Raw genomic sequence first — 16,899 nt, forward strand, 5'->3', positions numbered from 1 at the left:
CTTATTCTGGCCAAATATAGCTTGAGAATTCAAAAAAATAACTGGGTGATACTGATCTGTGTAAGTGTACAAAAACATACGTCTTGAGCAAGCAAACGTCGGGTTGTCATAAACCAAACGTTTAAAATCAATGTACCTGTCAGACAAAAGCTGTCACCTTGGAAGCGAAGCCCAACGCGTGAGATCTCACGTAAAAACTGATGTCGCTTCTGGTTGTCATTACATGTGATATCCGCCTGCTACAGTGTAAACAATTTGAGTACGTTGACTTTTCCTCTGTCAAACGATATAAAGTAATTAATCAAATTCACTGACGTGGAGTATGCGAAGGTCAGAACTTGTCATCGTCTCATCGTCTATCATTCGCAGCATTTCTTAGATACTCTAAAAGTCTGTTTATGTTACGTAAGGTTAGGTGCTGTGTCATATTACTCGTTAGTATGGATGTTAAAAATTGGGTCCATAATACAGCTTAACAAAAAAAAATCCGATGAATTGAGAACCTTCTCCTTCGGTCCCAGGCCTAGCTTCCTTCGCCATATTTTAGCGTTTTTCCAGATGAATTCTAAGGGAAAGAAACTGACCTACGATCTACGCATTGGTAGGGACAAACTAACTGTTATATAACCAAATTGACCGAATGCGGGCATTTTAATTCGCAATCAAATACAATGTAGATATTGAAGAGATAAGTTTAGAAACTGTGGCAGTTTTGTCATTCTAGATAAGTCGATGACGTTGATTGATCATAATGATCATAATGTATGTGTAAGCTGTGTATGGTTTGTCGTTATTTATGTATATATTATAAGTAATATAAGTATGTATATATGTATGTATTATAGTTGGTTGTAGTTGTTAAATTAGCACCGCCCACAATCTCTCTGCTTTGCCTAAAGGTTGACTGGTAGAGAATGCCTCATGGCATTAAGTTCGCCTTTTGTACTATAAGGTTTTCTTTTGTGCAATAAAGATTAAATAAAAAATAATAGATCTGTCCATAGCACAACGTACTGTAAGACTGTGATAGTATACAATTTATTATTGCTCATTTCTGCCGTCTCACGTAGGACCAAATTGATAGTTTTAAAATGATCGCGGGTACATGACGATATCTGGACGACGTTGCAGCATGACATATCATTACTTTACCTCTACTACTACTACTATACATATACTATTATTATCGAATAAACAGAACAAAATAATATCACTGTCTCTTTTTATGAGGAAGTACCAGCTGGGCTCTTTCTCAGACTTGAGAATTCTAGGTAAATATCTCCGTCACGCTGACGGGGGCGGCTCATAAAATTAGTGCGATAAGGACAGGTGCAGGCTTAGGCGAAATATTCTGCGTAAAAATCTCAGAATCGTTCTCGACATTTTCCTCCTCCAAAACTTTACCAATCGTAAATTTTGGATCCGGAATGAGAAATAAATTATCGGTGTCTGACTGTGTTGATTTTTGCGTTTATTGTTGCCGATTTTGTATGCTAGGCGTCTGTTTACGGCGCATTTATTTGGCCAAAATAAGAATATCAAAAAAGCGGCCAAAATGTATTGTTTTTTTTTTTCTATTTTTGTGTGAAAATCTTAATGCGGTAAACAGAATACATCTACTTACCAAGTTGCAACGGTATAGTTCTTATAGTTTCAGAAAAAAGTGGCTGTGACATACGGACGGACAGACAGACAGACAAACATGACGAATCCATAAGGGTTCCGTTTTTTGCCATTTGACTACGGAACCCTAAAAAGCAAAAGGTACAGATACAAGTACAAGTAATATTGAACTCTTATAAAGATAAATCATCTAGGGCCAATTTCCAGAGAGGAACATGTCGAGAACATTTGTATGGGGAAAAATTACCATTAATGTTGCCACTTAATACGGTTAGTAAAATTAGTAGCTAAACTATGTCGCCTACAACTATTACCACCTAATCATTTGCATCTAATTTTGACACAACGTTTTTTTGGTAATTACGAGCCCATAGTACATCTTAGGCTTATTTTCAAGAAGATATAACTTTGATATCTATAGAACTCCTATTGAAATTCTGTATTCATTTAATAATATTGCTTGTAAAGTACAGTGTAAAGCTTGAAGCTGGTAATGGTCTAATGAATAGCATAAAATTTTACCGTGTACTACCTACCTAATTAATTAAATTATCAGTACATTAACTGAACAAACCGCCCACGCCGGAACAAAACGACCCCAGCCTAAACAGACGTGACAAATTACAAGTTATTTGTATGCGCGCTGCAGCGATTAATGTGAAATCTGCCTTATATACGAAGCAGGTGTCATCGCAACCGAATAGGGAGGCTAAGGACGACGGGTGAGCGGGCGTAAGTCACACGCGGGAGCGGGAGCAGGAGCGGTCAGTAGACACAACACAAGGGATAATGTTAAAACTGCCTTATATACGGAGCAGGTGTCTTCGCGCCCGAATAGGGAGGCTAAGGACGACGGGTGAGCGGGCGCGAATCACAGGCGGGAGCGGTCAGTAGACACAACACAAGGGATAATGTTAAAACTGCGTTACATACGGAGCAGGTATCATCGCGACCGAATAGGGAGGCTAAGGACGACGGGTGAGCGGGTGCGAGTCACAGGCGGGAGCGGAAGCGGTCAGTAGACACAACACAAGGGATAATGTTAAAACCGCCTTATATACGGAGCAGGTGTTATCGCGCCCCAATAGGGAGACTAAGGACGACGGGTGAGCGGGCGCGAGTCACAGGCGGGAGCGGGAGTGGTCAGTAGACACAGCACAATGGATAATGTTAAAACTGTCTTATATACGGAGCAGGTGTCATCGTGCCCGAATAAGGATGCTAAGGACGACGGGTGAGCGGGCGCGAGTTGCAGGCGGGAGCGGGAGCGGGAGCGGTCAGTAGACACAACATAAGGGATAATGTTAAATCTGCTTTATATACGGAGCAGGTGTCATTGCAACCGAATAGGGAGGCTAAGGAAGACGGGTGAGCGGGCGCAAGCTGCAGGCGGGAGCGGAAGCGATGAGTAGATACAAGGGGTATAGGAGCCATTTACGTAGATATTGTGATGTTACAGAATTGTTAAGCTTCCCGGCGTAATCGCAATTAAAATTGGATGTGCACATCTGTCGAGACAATATAACCTGTTCAGTTGCATAACGACTAATTTGAAGAATAGCGACATTTATTTTATGCTACTGATCTTCCTGTCGTCATGCATTGTTTTGTCATGTTTGTCTGTTGGCTTTAATAGAGGCTCGTTTGAGTGAATACAAAATTATAATATCAACATTTACATGGCATTTGCTAATGTGAGTCTTGATAAAACAAAAATAACTAATAACCATGCTAAAGCTCTTTTTAGACGGATCAAGAACTTGCATGCGATTTTCATTACATTGGGGTATTTGGTCGACTGAATTTACTGTATTCTGTAGTTAGCAATCGAATATTGCATGCAAGTTCTCGCGCTGTGTAATTGGGGCTTAACTACAACAACAACATTTGTAAAACGAAACGCCAATCGCTTGTCGATTGCACGACACACAGGGCTGAGGTCGCCGGGCTCATTCCGATGACTCGAGCACACAACTCATGCGCCGACGTGACATGCCCAAAAGACCGCTTTGGTGCCTAAGGGATTTAAATAATTTGAGGACGTTCATTCACATAAGACTCATAGTGTTCATTATAAGATCTACAAGGTATGAATATCTTTGTTTGGTGAATTACTATGTTTGTGTTTTGGTAATGATATATTTATGTGAAATCTTTTTACAATATGACACATAAATAAAAAATAAAAAAACATTTATTCTGGTAAAAAAAACCCTGATTTTACAATTTTGTTTTCTTCTGCCAAACTGTAAGACAGTTTGTTGGCAGAGGGAACTCCCTTAAATACAGATGGGTTAGCTTATTAAATACATTTTAAGTATGTAGGTACATCTACTGTCTTTGGAGAAGTTAGCACTATGAAAGCTACCAATGGTGACCATGTAGTATATAATAAGAAACAGACTAGATCGGTAAAATAAGACTTGTTAATCTAATAAAATACAAAGTCAGCGGTACTATTGTAATAATTGATAAATGATCGTAGATAATGAATGTTCAAACCTATTCAAATTAGCGTTGTCTCACGCGCCTCTCAGCCAATCAAAAGCGGCCGTTGCAAGGGCCTGAGCAGGGTCACGCCAAACCGAAAATGAACTTATCAACCAAATTCTCAGACGTCTTTTAGGGTCATGCTTCCTACTTCGCAATGTAGCGCGATTGTTTAAACAGTAGCGAAACAATAAACAATTATACCTAATGGCCAGTTCCCACACGCAATGCTTGTAATTGTATGAAAGTCCTTGGATTTTTAAGTTTTTACACGCTATTGATAGGATCTAAAGGTTGCGTATAAGTGTTACATGTTTGTGTTAAATTGTTACTAATAGTGGGTTAGGGTATCGAAGGTGAGAATGTTATGGTAGGGCAGAGATGATTAACGCTGATTTGAATTAACGGTCACGTTTCATGAATGTGTTGCAAAAAACATTCCAACAGCAGTAGACGCTTATTAAATACTTACATGGGATAGTAGTTTCATACATATGAATGGGTACTAAACTTGTTTAGTGGAGAAAATCTGCGAACCAACCTTACGAGGGAATACTTTTATTTTATAATTATATGTTTCCACGGTTGAGTTCCGTGCCTAGGACTGCTAAACTAAGGCCTTAATGTAGAGAAATATTTTTGGAAAATGTGGTCTACCTCTGAAGCATAGCAATACTCCTGTCATCAGTTCAGCAGGTTGCAATTGCAAAGCGCCCTACGCTAGGACAGGGGAAGCAAACTTTTGAAGAGAAGAGCCAACCACAGTAGGAAAAATAATAAGTTTCAGGAATGCCAAAGAGCTACAAAATTGATTTGACTAGTCTAAATTCTCTAAGTGTATTAACACAGTTTGGGTATTTTGCCTCGGTTTGCTGATCCCTACGCTAGGATATGCGTAGCGCCGTGGTCTTCAGAACTCGTCAGCTCCAATTCCTGTCGACTCTAGTTATGATACACAGGACCAGGCTGCGTAGCCAACGTGCAAATCGCTTACGCTCCATAGCGATCGAAACGCAACTGTCACTGTCGCACTAATATGGAAGAGTGATAGAGAGACACAAAGCGTTTCGTTGTCGACTGTTACGTTGGCTAGGCCGGCAGGACGTCTACTTGAATTACGAAATTGTCAGAAACGAAGGAACCACTAGAACCTAAATACTTCGAAGCATATCGGTAACTTTCGCTTTGATGTATATGCTCGTTACGTATCCCGTCGTTACCTTTTAAGCTAGGCGGGAAATATCTTAGAGCGTAAACCTATTACACCGGACACACATGGTTGTATCTAATGAATCATCAGTTTTTATTAACGCTTAAATGTCAAAGTAATGATGAAACAATTAGGGAATGCCTACGGTACTGTACAAGGCAACTTAAAGACAATACTTGTCAGACACACCGTCTCTGCCCAGGTCGCGGCGGTTTAGGACATAACGACGAACATGTAAACGAACTTACGAAAACCATATATTGTGTTGATGTTGCCAATTGAACCGTATATGGTGCCATGAGACTAAGAAGGGAGGGAGTAACATACTTTAAAAGCACAAGTTTGTACGAATCACTAAACTGTGAATTTGTGATTATTTTTTTGAATTTAGTAGCTCAATTAGGTCTCTCATAACTAATATATTAAGCATCGACGCAATATCTACTTTAATTTAACTTATTGTTTAAAATAAAGAGTCAAATGATGTTATTGTTAATTTTATGATTTATTGTTAAAGACTTGATATAGTTAATTATTAATCATTTATTTCAAATAACAAGGATTCATAATACATGGTTAGTAACATAATAGCTCATTATCTTATTATCTACGTTAGTATTCTTATATCTAAGGTTTTATATTACTATGGCTATGTACACAAATAAATAAATAAATACTCCATTGCAACAGTGCGCACATCACCCCACTACTTGAGCATTGTTAGAGATGTGCACACTGCAGCAATGTCGTATATAAGGGCAATCAATCCTATCCGCTATCATGGCCAGGATGCTGTTGCGGCTATCCCGCACCCGCCGCACCAGGGACGCGCATTTCTTTCTAATTGTTGCATAAAAGCAGTCAACTCTCGCTTCCGTAAACATCCCTGATGCGCTGCAGAAGCGGGGCAGCCGCATCAACACCCTGAACGCATTATTATATTGTACGCGTTAAGCTTACAAGTCTTCAATGATGTATCATGTGAACATTTTTCAACCCAGTAGCTCTAGCCAAATAAAGATTTTCATTATTTCATTTAATTAATTTGCAATAACTCAAAAACAGCTGGACCAATCGTATTCGCCATTATTTTTATTCAAAGTATATATTAAGCTTTTGTTTTACGATATTTTTTTCGGGGCGATTATTTGCAAAAATATTCGTTTTATCAAAAATTTGTTGTTAGAGACCCCGTATCCGATATCCGTTTTGAAAGACGTATCCAACGATACCCTACACCATTGGGTAAAAGCGAAAAAAATACTTTCTGTATTAATTTTACTGTTCTGTCGTAATGCATGATTCATGTATCTTGCTAAATTGCAGCTTTCTAGCACTAATAACGATCACGGAGCAAAGCCGCGAACAGACATACATGGCGAAACTATAAGGCTCCTAGTTGACTATGGAACCCTAAAAACACCTGATATTGGCATTGCAATACAATGCAATTCATTGGACAAGTAGTGCCATTTATTTCTTTAACAGATTACATTTTACGTCCAAATTATTCGTTATATCATTCGAACAGCAATATGTTTTGGACATGAATTAGCTATCTGAGTGCAATACTTGCAGTTCAGGAAGAAATACCTGCCCTCCGCTTGACAATTCGGAACCATTTCGCCCACGTGGGGACCTTAACGCGCCTTTGTTTGAGATTGTATCAAATGAGCGCCTTAATCAGAGTTAAACCTGCCGATCGTGCACCGTCGGACACGTACATGCAAGAATAGCACTTGTTTAACGAGGAAGGAGTATTCAAGTTGAATGACATGTAAATAACTTAGAATTTATAAATTAACTCCGGCCTAACAGGAAACCACTTATTTCCAAATAATCATAAAACTAAATAATCTTAAACTATTATCTATTATCGACTTTACCAACCAATAATATATCTTTTGATTAATGATTTAAAAAAAACTTAAAGTTGGTGGGATAGAGGGCTACTATGTATTTACCAATTGTATTGTATTTGACAATTGTACCTGATGTTTAATTAGAATTATTGTTTTTTTGTTTGACTTATGAGGGTATTATTATTTCTAATACAGATATTGTTGCCTGTCTTTTAAAAATTGTATTTGCATGTATGTTTATGTGTTTATTGATGCAAATAAATGATTAAATATGAATATGAATACCATTATCCTCCGTATATAGGTATCTTTAAAACTACAAAACGACGTTAATTCTGTTGGTATGCGTAATAGTATGATGGTATAAAGGCTCTTTGTGATTATATAATCTTCTCAGCCTGATAATTGAATAGATTTCAATAGACAAAATGCGGGTGACTCCATTCAAAATAAGACTGACATTTATGACGTTCCACTGCTCCATTTTAAGACGGCTGCATAATTTGATGGAAAAAAACTCATTCGAATTACAAAAGAGGTCATGAACCCGTCTACCGAAAACTATTCATCTAGAACAGGAAATCTAATACATTAAAATACGAGCTTACACATAAAAGGACCTTGCACGTGCAAGATAAAGTTTTTGTTGTTATGGTATGCATGGACGAGACAATAAGAATAAGTATTCTTATGAATATCAATAGTTTTACAGTTGTCTTTACAATAGGAGCGCTAGATTAAAGCGTAATGATATTAAGTACACAAATAAGTAATATAAAAGAAAAGGGCGATGTCTTTAGTTATAATTTCATAAGAAAATATCCGCAAATGCTCAAACAAATTAAAGTATGTCCAGTTTACAAAGGGAAAGTAAAAACGAGTGATTCTAATACAGATAATATACCACCTTTTTTTTTATACTACGTCGGTGGCAAACAAGTATACCACCTCATGTCCTGTCTTATCCACATAAGACTAAAAAGTCCCCTGTCATTTATGTTTTCTAAATTCACAATTATCATTATTCTATCTCCTTCTAAATTATCAGTTAAGAACAAATACATCAGCGACAAGCTTATTTAGATCAATGCACCATGATATCCTTAACAAATATGAGCTCATAGTCATCGCCAAATCATTGTCGAATGTCGATAGGTACCCGATCACAACACTAGGCACGTATGTAGACTGTTTACATAAACGACATGACTCACACCTGTTCGAGTGAACCTCATTTAAATCAGATACGTATTCGATATTTTAGGGTTCCAGCTAAGGTTACTGACCATGGATCGAAGTGTACATTGTTTTTAGAGAACTAGCTCAAGTGTATAAAACAATTACCCCCTTATTCATAAACGTGTACTAAAGTTACGATGCCGCTAATAATCCCTTTCCATCATACCAATACGTCGCGTCGGAAAGGGACAAACGATGATTAGCGGCATCGTAACTTTAGTAGGTACACGTTTATGAATAAGGGGGTTAAAATTAACCTGTTAGAATGATGACTAATTTACATCCATTTCAGCGTCTGTATCACGGACAGCTCAGTCGCATTTTTTATCATCTGTCATTTTCTAACGAGTACGTAAGTGCGAAAGTGACAGGCATAGTGACAAGCGATAAAAATGCAGCCACCGCAGATATGTAATTTTGACAAGTTGTCATGTTTATCACTTGATTAAAATCAAGTTGCAATATTTCACCCTTATTTGTAACAAAGAGAAGGGACCATGCTTGTGCTTTTCTTTATAGCTTGATTATCACTCTCCTTTAAAACCAAAAATGTTGGGCTAAATTATCTCATTTCATTATTTTGGTCTCTTCATTTCTTTAATGTTTTCGTAAATTTTTCAATACTTTAATTTATGCGAAACTTTGATTGGATGACAAAATCATCCACAGAACCCACTTTATGTAAAGGCAAATGTAGTTTCTATGCCTTCAGAGTTTTTGCTGCGATTCTTATAGCATTTTTTTTGCTTGTAATAAAATTTAATAGATCGACCACTTGCGTGATACAACAATACATAACCACTTGTGTAGGTACCTACTAGTTTGTCGGTGTAGACACCTTGACTTAGTTTAAAGGCAAAGATGATGATAATAAATCGTTTATGCGTTGTTTCTGTAGATTTTTTATGCCTGAGTCTTACAAGTGTTTTATTTACCTAACTTGTTATTAAAACAAATAATTACTACTTACTTACTCCGTTGGCTCAGCGACCTAAAATGAGACTTAGCCTCCGACACAAGACAGCGCAACTTTTCTCGGTCCTGTGCGACTGCTCGCCAATTTTTGACTTCGTTCGCGCAGATCCGCCTCCACCATGTCGCCCCAGCGATACCTGGGGCGTCCGATAGGGCATCCACCTGCCAGGCGAACCAGGTACGCTCTTTTTACGTTCCGATCTTCATCCATTCTGTCAAGGTGGCCCAACCAACGGAGTCTGTGGGCTTTACTTTCTCCCATGATGTGTTAAGTAAGCCACGTGGTCTTCAATCTCACGGTTCTTAAGGACTGTCCAGCATCCATCCGGTCTTTGTTTAGGGCCCAGTATCTCACGGAAGATTTTCCTCTCGGCAACTAGCAGCATATTTTCTTCCTTGAGTGTTAGTGTCCATGCTTCGCATCCGTAGGTTAGGATTGGGCGAATCACGGTCTTATAGATTCGGATAAACAAATAGAAAAGCTTTTTCGGTGGCTAGAACTAGCTAGCTAGCTAGCTAGATTGAACCTAGTTAGAATCAAATAAGTATTCGTTCCCCAGTCTAATCCTCTAACAAGCACAATGTCTGAGGTGTTAGATGTTTATTCGTGTGAGGAAACACACTCAGAACCTACCTACTACATAGTACCTACTTGTTACCTTGGACAGTTATGCCACTGCGCATACGCAATACGGGAGGTCTCATTCTAAGTACATTCGTCTCCGGTTGTAGACTACTAAATAACTTGTGCCAGCACATGTCGACACCTCGTATCATCGTGCGAACATCTAGCTATCGTGGTATAAGAGCTTCTGCGTTAAGTACTGAAATGCATGTAAACGTGTACTTAAATCTGTGTGTGCTGCTTCTTTTTAGGTCTATTGTTAAATAATTGAATCTAACTTTTATAACCAGTAGTGTATTTTCGACATTATATGAATGGTGCGAGGAGGTAAAAATTTAAAAGTGAACTTCGGACTCCGAAATTTAGATGCTAGCTGAAGATGCAGTCGAGATAAACGTTTAAATTAAAGCGAGAGACGAGATATAATTTATTTACCTAATACTTTATTTAGACGAAATATAATTGTGATGTTTTCAACTAAAAGGTCGGTTGTCGATAAGGTTGATTTCAAGTTGAAGCTTTATGGAAATAGCATGTTACTGACAACCGACAAAAAGTACCCTTTTAGTTGAAAATTGCACAATTTATTTATCGTATACAATAGTAAAGTTTAGGTTATGTTAAATGAAATTAAAAATAAGAAACTCACACATTTAATATCTAATACAATTTCGAAATATCTACCAAAGCATTAAGTTCCTGTAGGTTAAAGAATTCTTGTTATACAATAGAAGTATACATGTGATTTTATAACTTGTTTGATGCGTTATCTATTGTAACGGGTTATGCACTATGCATCGTAATCGTGTTGATAAAGTAATGGATAAAAGTATAGTTTTTAAAACTTTGATTTGAATACGGGTTTGTTCGAATAAAACTTTCTTTTTGGGTTCGGTCAGTTACATTTTGTCTATTGAATCCTGAGCAAAATGTTGGCATGGGACTTGTAGATAGAGACATAGAGCTTAAGGCAGTAAGCCCAGACCTCGCCTTTTGATAGGCAAAATAAAAAATGCGGACATTAGAACATGTCAAAATCGCAAAAAATGTATCCTCTGTCCCTTCGACCTTGTCAGTCAAGGAGTTTTTGTCGCTTCGATAAGTCGACATCATAAGTCAGCGATCACAATAAAAAATATGACCAGTATGAAAATAACTATAATCCCAGCAGCTAACTCCAATGAAATCATAAGATTCGGTTTAGTTTAGGCTTCTTTCGTAAGACGCAATTAGATAAGTACAGTTTTGTCTCATTTTGTTGCAGGTGAAGCGCATCGCATCAATGGCCTGAGAGCATGTTCCGGACGGCGTCAGTGGAAGGCTCCGCGCCGCGGACGCCCCCCGCCTACGCCCCGCATCCCCCCTACGTCCCACCTCGCTTCTTCCCCCCTCGTATCAGGCCTCCTCCCCCGCAATACTGCTTCGACGCCGCCCGCTTCGCCTGTGACGCTTCCAAACCTCGCTACCTCGACGTCGAACGAGAGAGGCTGGTCACGAGATGGCTGGCCGAAGCGAACGAGGCTTTAGTGAGAAGGGACCGGCCGCCGAGATATAAGCCGAGAAGCAGCGAGAGGCGGCCGGACTATTTGGAGAGGAGGCCGGCACCAGAATGGGCCGACAACTTCCTCCTCGGCAGGAGGAACGGGTCGGTGGAGCCCGAAGAGGACTGCAGTGAAGTGATGACGTTGAAGGAGTTTGTGGACAAGTTCTCCCTGCCGCGGGTGGTGCGGTTCGAGGGCGAGGAGCGGCCGGTGCTGCTGTACCGCGTGCTGGAGGCGCACCGGCGCGTGGAGGCCGTGCCGCTCGCCGGCAAGAAGGGCAAGCTGGTGGGCAAACCGCTCTACATACCCGATTCCTATGATGGTGAGTTATACTTGTAGATCCAATGTTCGCAAGATATCCAAAGCGAATATCTACACTTCATTTCAATCGAAAACTCTATGTTTCTCTGTGTTCTAGTTTCTAAAGGTATCGCAAACTTGTGCAAACCTACCTATAATTGTGAATTTATTACCAAACACCCATTGTATTGTGAATGTCTAAATAATTAAGCTAACAACAATGCTTCAGTATGATACTTTTAATTAAGTTCTAATGAAGAAATTACAACGAAATCTAGTGTCAATTGGAGTGTAATTATCTTGCGGAACGACGCACATCTTAGTTCGCGGTAACAACGGCAGTACTAGTCACAGTAAACCTCGGTGCAGTATTGGAAGACTAAAACTACGAATTTAGGCACTGTACATACTCGTATGCCAAGAGTGTATAGTTTATTCCTAGAGTATTTTTTTGTAGTTTACACTTTAAATTGAAGTTTTACACAGTTTCCCCAAAATTAACTAATATGGGTAAATTTTTAATTCCATTATCATAGGAACATGTTAAGAAATGGAGAAACTCGCATCTATTTCCATGTGATTTCTGTCGGATTTTTCAATGTGAATATCAATACAATTGAAATACTCGTATGTGAAGACATCGCAATTAATTAATATGATGATATATTCAGGGTGCATGTATATGTGAACAATGTATAAGCCGAATAAAGATCACCCATCAAAAGAATTTACCAGGCGCCTAGGTTTTATATCTGTAGCACAAAATTCCTTAATAAAAAATATATCACTCCTTCCAGTCCTTCCTCAATAAAACTTATATTACTCTACTCGTATTTGTTTACTATCAATGAACATTCAATTCACTAATATAAATAAGTAGCACAACATACAACAATCATTTTATTAACTTTTTTTTCCATTGTATTAATCGATGTCCATACTGGTCCCAGCATACCTGTGGCGACTGTCGGAAACGCCCGCTTTGTGAGACAATGGTTCTCTTACGCAACTAATTGCTGTAAGAGCGCGTACCGGCTTCATTAAGCTCGCATCGGCATCTGATGATGATGACCAGTTATCAATCGATTAGCGAATATGTACGCGATTTCTGTAGAAGGGTGTTCAAGTGTATGTATTTATTTATATGTGTAAGTATGTCAAAAGGCGTGAACAATTTTAAAATATGCGATATCTCAATTGTGAAATTGACAGATATAATATAATATGTATATTAAGCAACAAGTTTTTGGGTTCCGTAGCCAAAATGACAAAAACATTAGTCGAACAAGTGAACGTAGCGAAACGAAGTTTTTACATTCAACTTAGTACACACGGCTGGCTAGGGGCACGTCTCGGCATTTCGATGTTTTTAAGCTGAACTCTCAGAGGATAGTTTGTTACGCTGTAACTTAAGTCAATTTGTTCTAATTTAGATGAAATTAGTTAAACATGTAGCTGAGGGCATTATATTTTATTCATTAAATTATGAGCAGGCTCGATCAAGGGGTTGTGGAGCTAGAAGGGCCTAGAAGGTCCAATAGCTATTTGTGAGAGTTCTTGCTATTTTGGTCAATTCCTTCGCTAGAAGCGCGATTTCAGGCAATTCCAAAGTATAGTCGTTAGATTTGTAGCCCTGGCCCCGAGAGGCTAATCCTTTGTCTATTGTTAAGGCAAACCGCACGTGCTACTACCTGCATGAAAAAATAGTCGGGTCACTTTAACCGATGATTGAATTACAACTCCTATGGCGATTGAAATAAGATTCAAAATTAACAAATGGAAAAATAATTTGCGATTTCTTGTGCGGTCCCTCTACGGTTACTTAGTGCCAGCGACTCGAACGCTACAGAACCAGTCTAAAATGAGTTCTCGAGATGCGTAAGCGTAACAAAGGCGCGTCATCGGAGAGTGCACCTACACTGGTTTTTTTGGCATTGGACTAGCCCGCGTTCGGGTGCCAATTAGAATTATACGACCCTTTTTTGCTGGTAGTGGCGCGTGCGGTTTAACTTAACAATAGACAAAGGATTAGCCGCTCGGGGCCAGTTTCAATTAAAATGACTATACCCGTTTTAGCAAGTCTGGAGTTGAACCAGCGACCGCAATAGCATATCTTTCATCTCGCTTTCAATCGCTGGATACAGAAAACGGGTAGTTGAGAATGCAGCAATCCGGAATTACCCTCCCGCACTACGTTTGCGAGAATGGCACGCCCTGTCAGCTATCTCACTCCAATAGTTGCATAAATACGTGAACGGCGCCCGCGCGTGCCTTAATCTCAGCAGTGCGAAGGGCCCGCAAGGGCCTACAAGCAGAATAACATACAAAAAAAAACGCGCGTGCCTTAGTTGATTATGGCCGGCCGCCGATGCAGATGTATGCCACTATTAATTTTTTTTATACTACGTCGGTGGCAAACAAGCATACGGCCCGCCTGATGGTAAGCAGTCTCTGTATCCTATGTACTCCTGCAACTCCAGAGGAGTTACATGCGCGTTGCTGGCCCTAAACCCCCCCCCCCCCCCTCATTGAGCTCTGGCAACCTTACTCACCGGCAGGAACACAACACTATGAGTAGGGTCTAGTGTTATTTGGCTGCTGTTTTCTGTAAGGTGGAGGTACTTCCCCAGTTGGGCTCTGCTCTAGATTTGGAATGACATCCACTGGCTGTGCCCTACCACACAAAGCGAGATGACATTTACAATGTCCATACTTCGCTTTTGGACGTAGTTTAAGGTCGTACCCGGTCCAAACGGGGGTCAATGAACGACACTTTGATTTTGTCCTTATTTGAAATTATTGGTCTGATTATGACCAAAATTAATAACCCTATGTTCTTACCGGCCGCTTAGCATCCGGAATTTCCACATTTTTATTCAATCGCGTCGAACGTTAAATACGAGTAGATGTCTATGAATCTGTTCTATAGAGTTTTGGGCGAACCGCGAGTTCTCAGTTCGGGGTGAACTACTAGTTTTTTTGTTTGACTTTCAAACAACAATTTTTTTTTGTTGTTGTGCGCATTAAGACGTACGCTAGTTTTGAGTTGTCTTCCCTTTGCCACTTCCTCACAACATGTATTTCCAGCTTTACAAAATATGGTGAATCTTTGGATTCTAGGGGGACCTTACCTTACCTTACCTTTTTAACTTACGCCATCGCCAGTTCATTTGTTTACTTATCATGCCCTTACTCTGTTTCTATAGAGTAAATAAGGTAAAAAAGTACACAGCCTAAATCCGATAGTTGACAACACCAACAACAGTTAACAAGTAAATGGAATAGTGTCAATCACCGGGACATAAACGCTGTATAAACTTTTAAATGCAGTCTACTTGATTCGTCACTTTCACCACAATTTGACCCACAAAAAAATACAAATAGTGAAGACAAAAGTCTTTGAAGTTTTTAATTGGTTTTCTGCCCAAGATGGTTAACTCTAAAACGAGTTACGTGTCGGCCTCCCAGCAAGGCCGGCTATTGTGTGTTCACGGATCATTGGAGGAGCGTCGGTTTTGTTTTTGCGGCGTGGCATGGGCGGCCAGCGATTGATAGCTTTACGGCTTCATTCCGGCCCGTCGTAATTAAGTCCGTTAGGTCTTCTATCTTTGCAGATATATATATATATATATACACGAAGTCTCAAAAACCAAAGACATGTCGAATACTGAAGCGGCAGTGAAGAGGCTTTCGATTAAACCCCTAATTTGAAAAAAACAAGTCAGTCAAAAACAAAATAAGTCAGAGGCAGTTATTTGAAAATGTATGTAGATCTTACTGCTTATGGCGGCAAAAAGTATAATAAAAAAATATATTCCGTTAAACAAATACCTGCTAGTACACTCTAAAAGATAATAAATGTATATCACAAATAAAATAAATAAAACGTACTTGAATAAAAGGTTCGATGATTTTTTGTGCGATATGGAAGAACACTCCTTCCGGTCACGGTTGTGACTTCGAAGGTGCGGTTACTTAGTCATTGGTGAAGAACAAAGACCTTATTCGTCACGCCCTTGGTGGAAGCGATGTGTGGTTAGGAGTTGCTTCTGTAAGGAACGTGCAGCGGCAACCTTTTAGGGCTTCTTCCCTGTCTCGAAGAGTATCAATGGAATTATATTTTTATGAAAGCAAGCCGCTTGTTCGTCTGTAAATGTATCAATGGGCTGTATCACATAAGTCTAAAGTTCTTTATGGAAGGAGTAGACTCCGGCTGGAGCAAAAAGCTATGGAAACTTAGCAAAAGACAACTCCAAATGATAACAGGGGTGTTTCCTGGCCATCACGGGGACAAAGCAGTTTTGACTCTGACAACACCTATTGTCGAATGTGTAGCGAAGAGAAAGAGACAGTAATTACCTGATATGCGAATGTCACGTCCTCGCCAAACAAAGAGTGAAGTGCTTTGGAGCGGGCTACCTGGAACCAAAGGAATTCAAAATGTTACCCAAGAGCTTCATCATCCAGCACATGGCTGGTCAGAAAAGCTCTTGAGTAGTTGACGGATCTTTCCAGGAAGGGGGTAATTACACAAATTGTGTCTATGGGTCGAAGTGGTCGAAGGGCCCCCGAAAACCATAAGATAAGATAAGATCACATAAAATCTAATAAGTAGACAGTTGAAAGTATGGCAGTCGGTATTTCTGTTCTTCTTCTTCTTCCTTGCCTTATCCCTTCATTTGGGGTCAGCTCTCCTCGTCCTTAGGCGCCAGGACCACCTGTCCTGGGTTGTCTCTGTGTTCAGCTGCGCCCGTTCCAGATCTTTGGCTACGGTTGTCCACCACGTAGCTAGCGGGCGCCCTCTTCCTCTTCTCTCTTCCGGGATAGCCAAGGCCTTTTTGACTGGGTACTCGTCCCTTCTCATAACATAAGGCAGTCGATATTTTTGTTGCCTTTATGAAACAAACAAATCATTATTCATTCATGCAGCAGTGTTCTAACTTGAAAGGGGTCTTACGTCGTTTGACTTTGGTAAAAAACCGGCCAAGTGCGAGTCGGACTCGCGCACCGAGGGTTCCGTACAAACCTGTAGGT

General features: G+C 39.7%; 2 protein-coding genes across 4 annotated transcripts in view; one reads left to right on the forward strand and one right to left on the reverse strand.

The window, feature by feature from the left end:
• The window catches only part of LOC133530241 (uncharacterized), a 186,111-nt gene that overhangs the window by 39,430 nt on the left and 129,782 nt on the right, over positions 1-16,899 (forward strand). For both annotated transcript variants that reach the window (XM_061868117.1, XM_061868118.1), the window contains exon 2: positions 11,289-11,887. In XM_061868117.1, coding sequence (XP_061724101.1) covers positions 11,320-11,887 — 568 coding nt within the window. In that variant the 5' untranslated portion in view covers positions 11,289-11,319. The remainder of the gene's footprint in view (positions 1-11,288; positions 11,888-16,899) is intronic.
• Positions 11,894-16,899, reverse strand: part of LOC133530248 (uncharacterized) — a 123,483-nt gene continuing 118,477 nt past the window's right edge. For both annotated transcript variants that reach the window (XM_061868127.1, XM_061868126.1), the window contains 2 exons: positions 16,225-16,284; positions 11,894-12,923 (listed from right to left, as the gene is read on the reverse strand). In XM_061868127.1, coding sequence (XP_061724111.1) covers positions 12,790-12,923; positions 16,225-16,284 — 194 coding nt within the window. In that variant the 3' untranslated portion in view covers positions 11,894-12,789. The remainder of the gene's footprint in view (positions 12,924-16,224; positions 16,285-16,899) is intronic.

This window comes from Cydia pomonella, chromosome 22, assembly GCF_033807575.1.
Source record: "Cydia pomonella isolate Wapato2018A chromosome 22, ilCydPomo1, whole genome shotgun sequence".
Classification (NCBI taxonomy): Eukaryota; Metazoa; Arthropoda; class Insecta; order Lepidoptera; family Tortricidae; genus Cydia; species Cydia pomonella.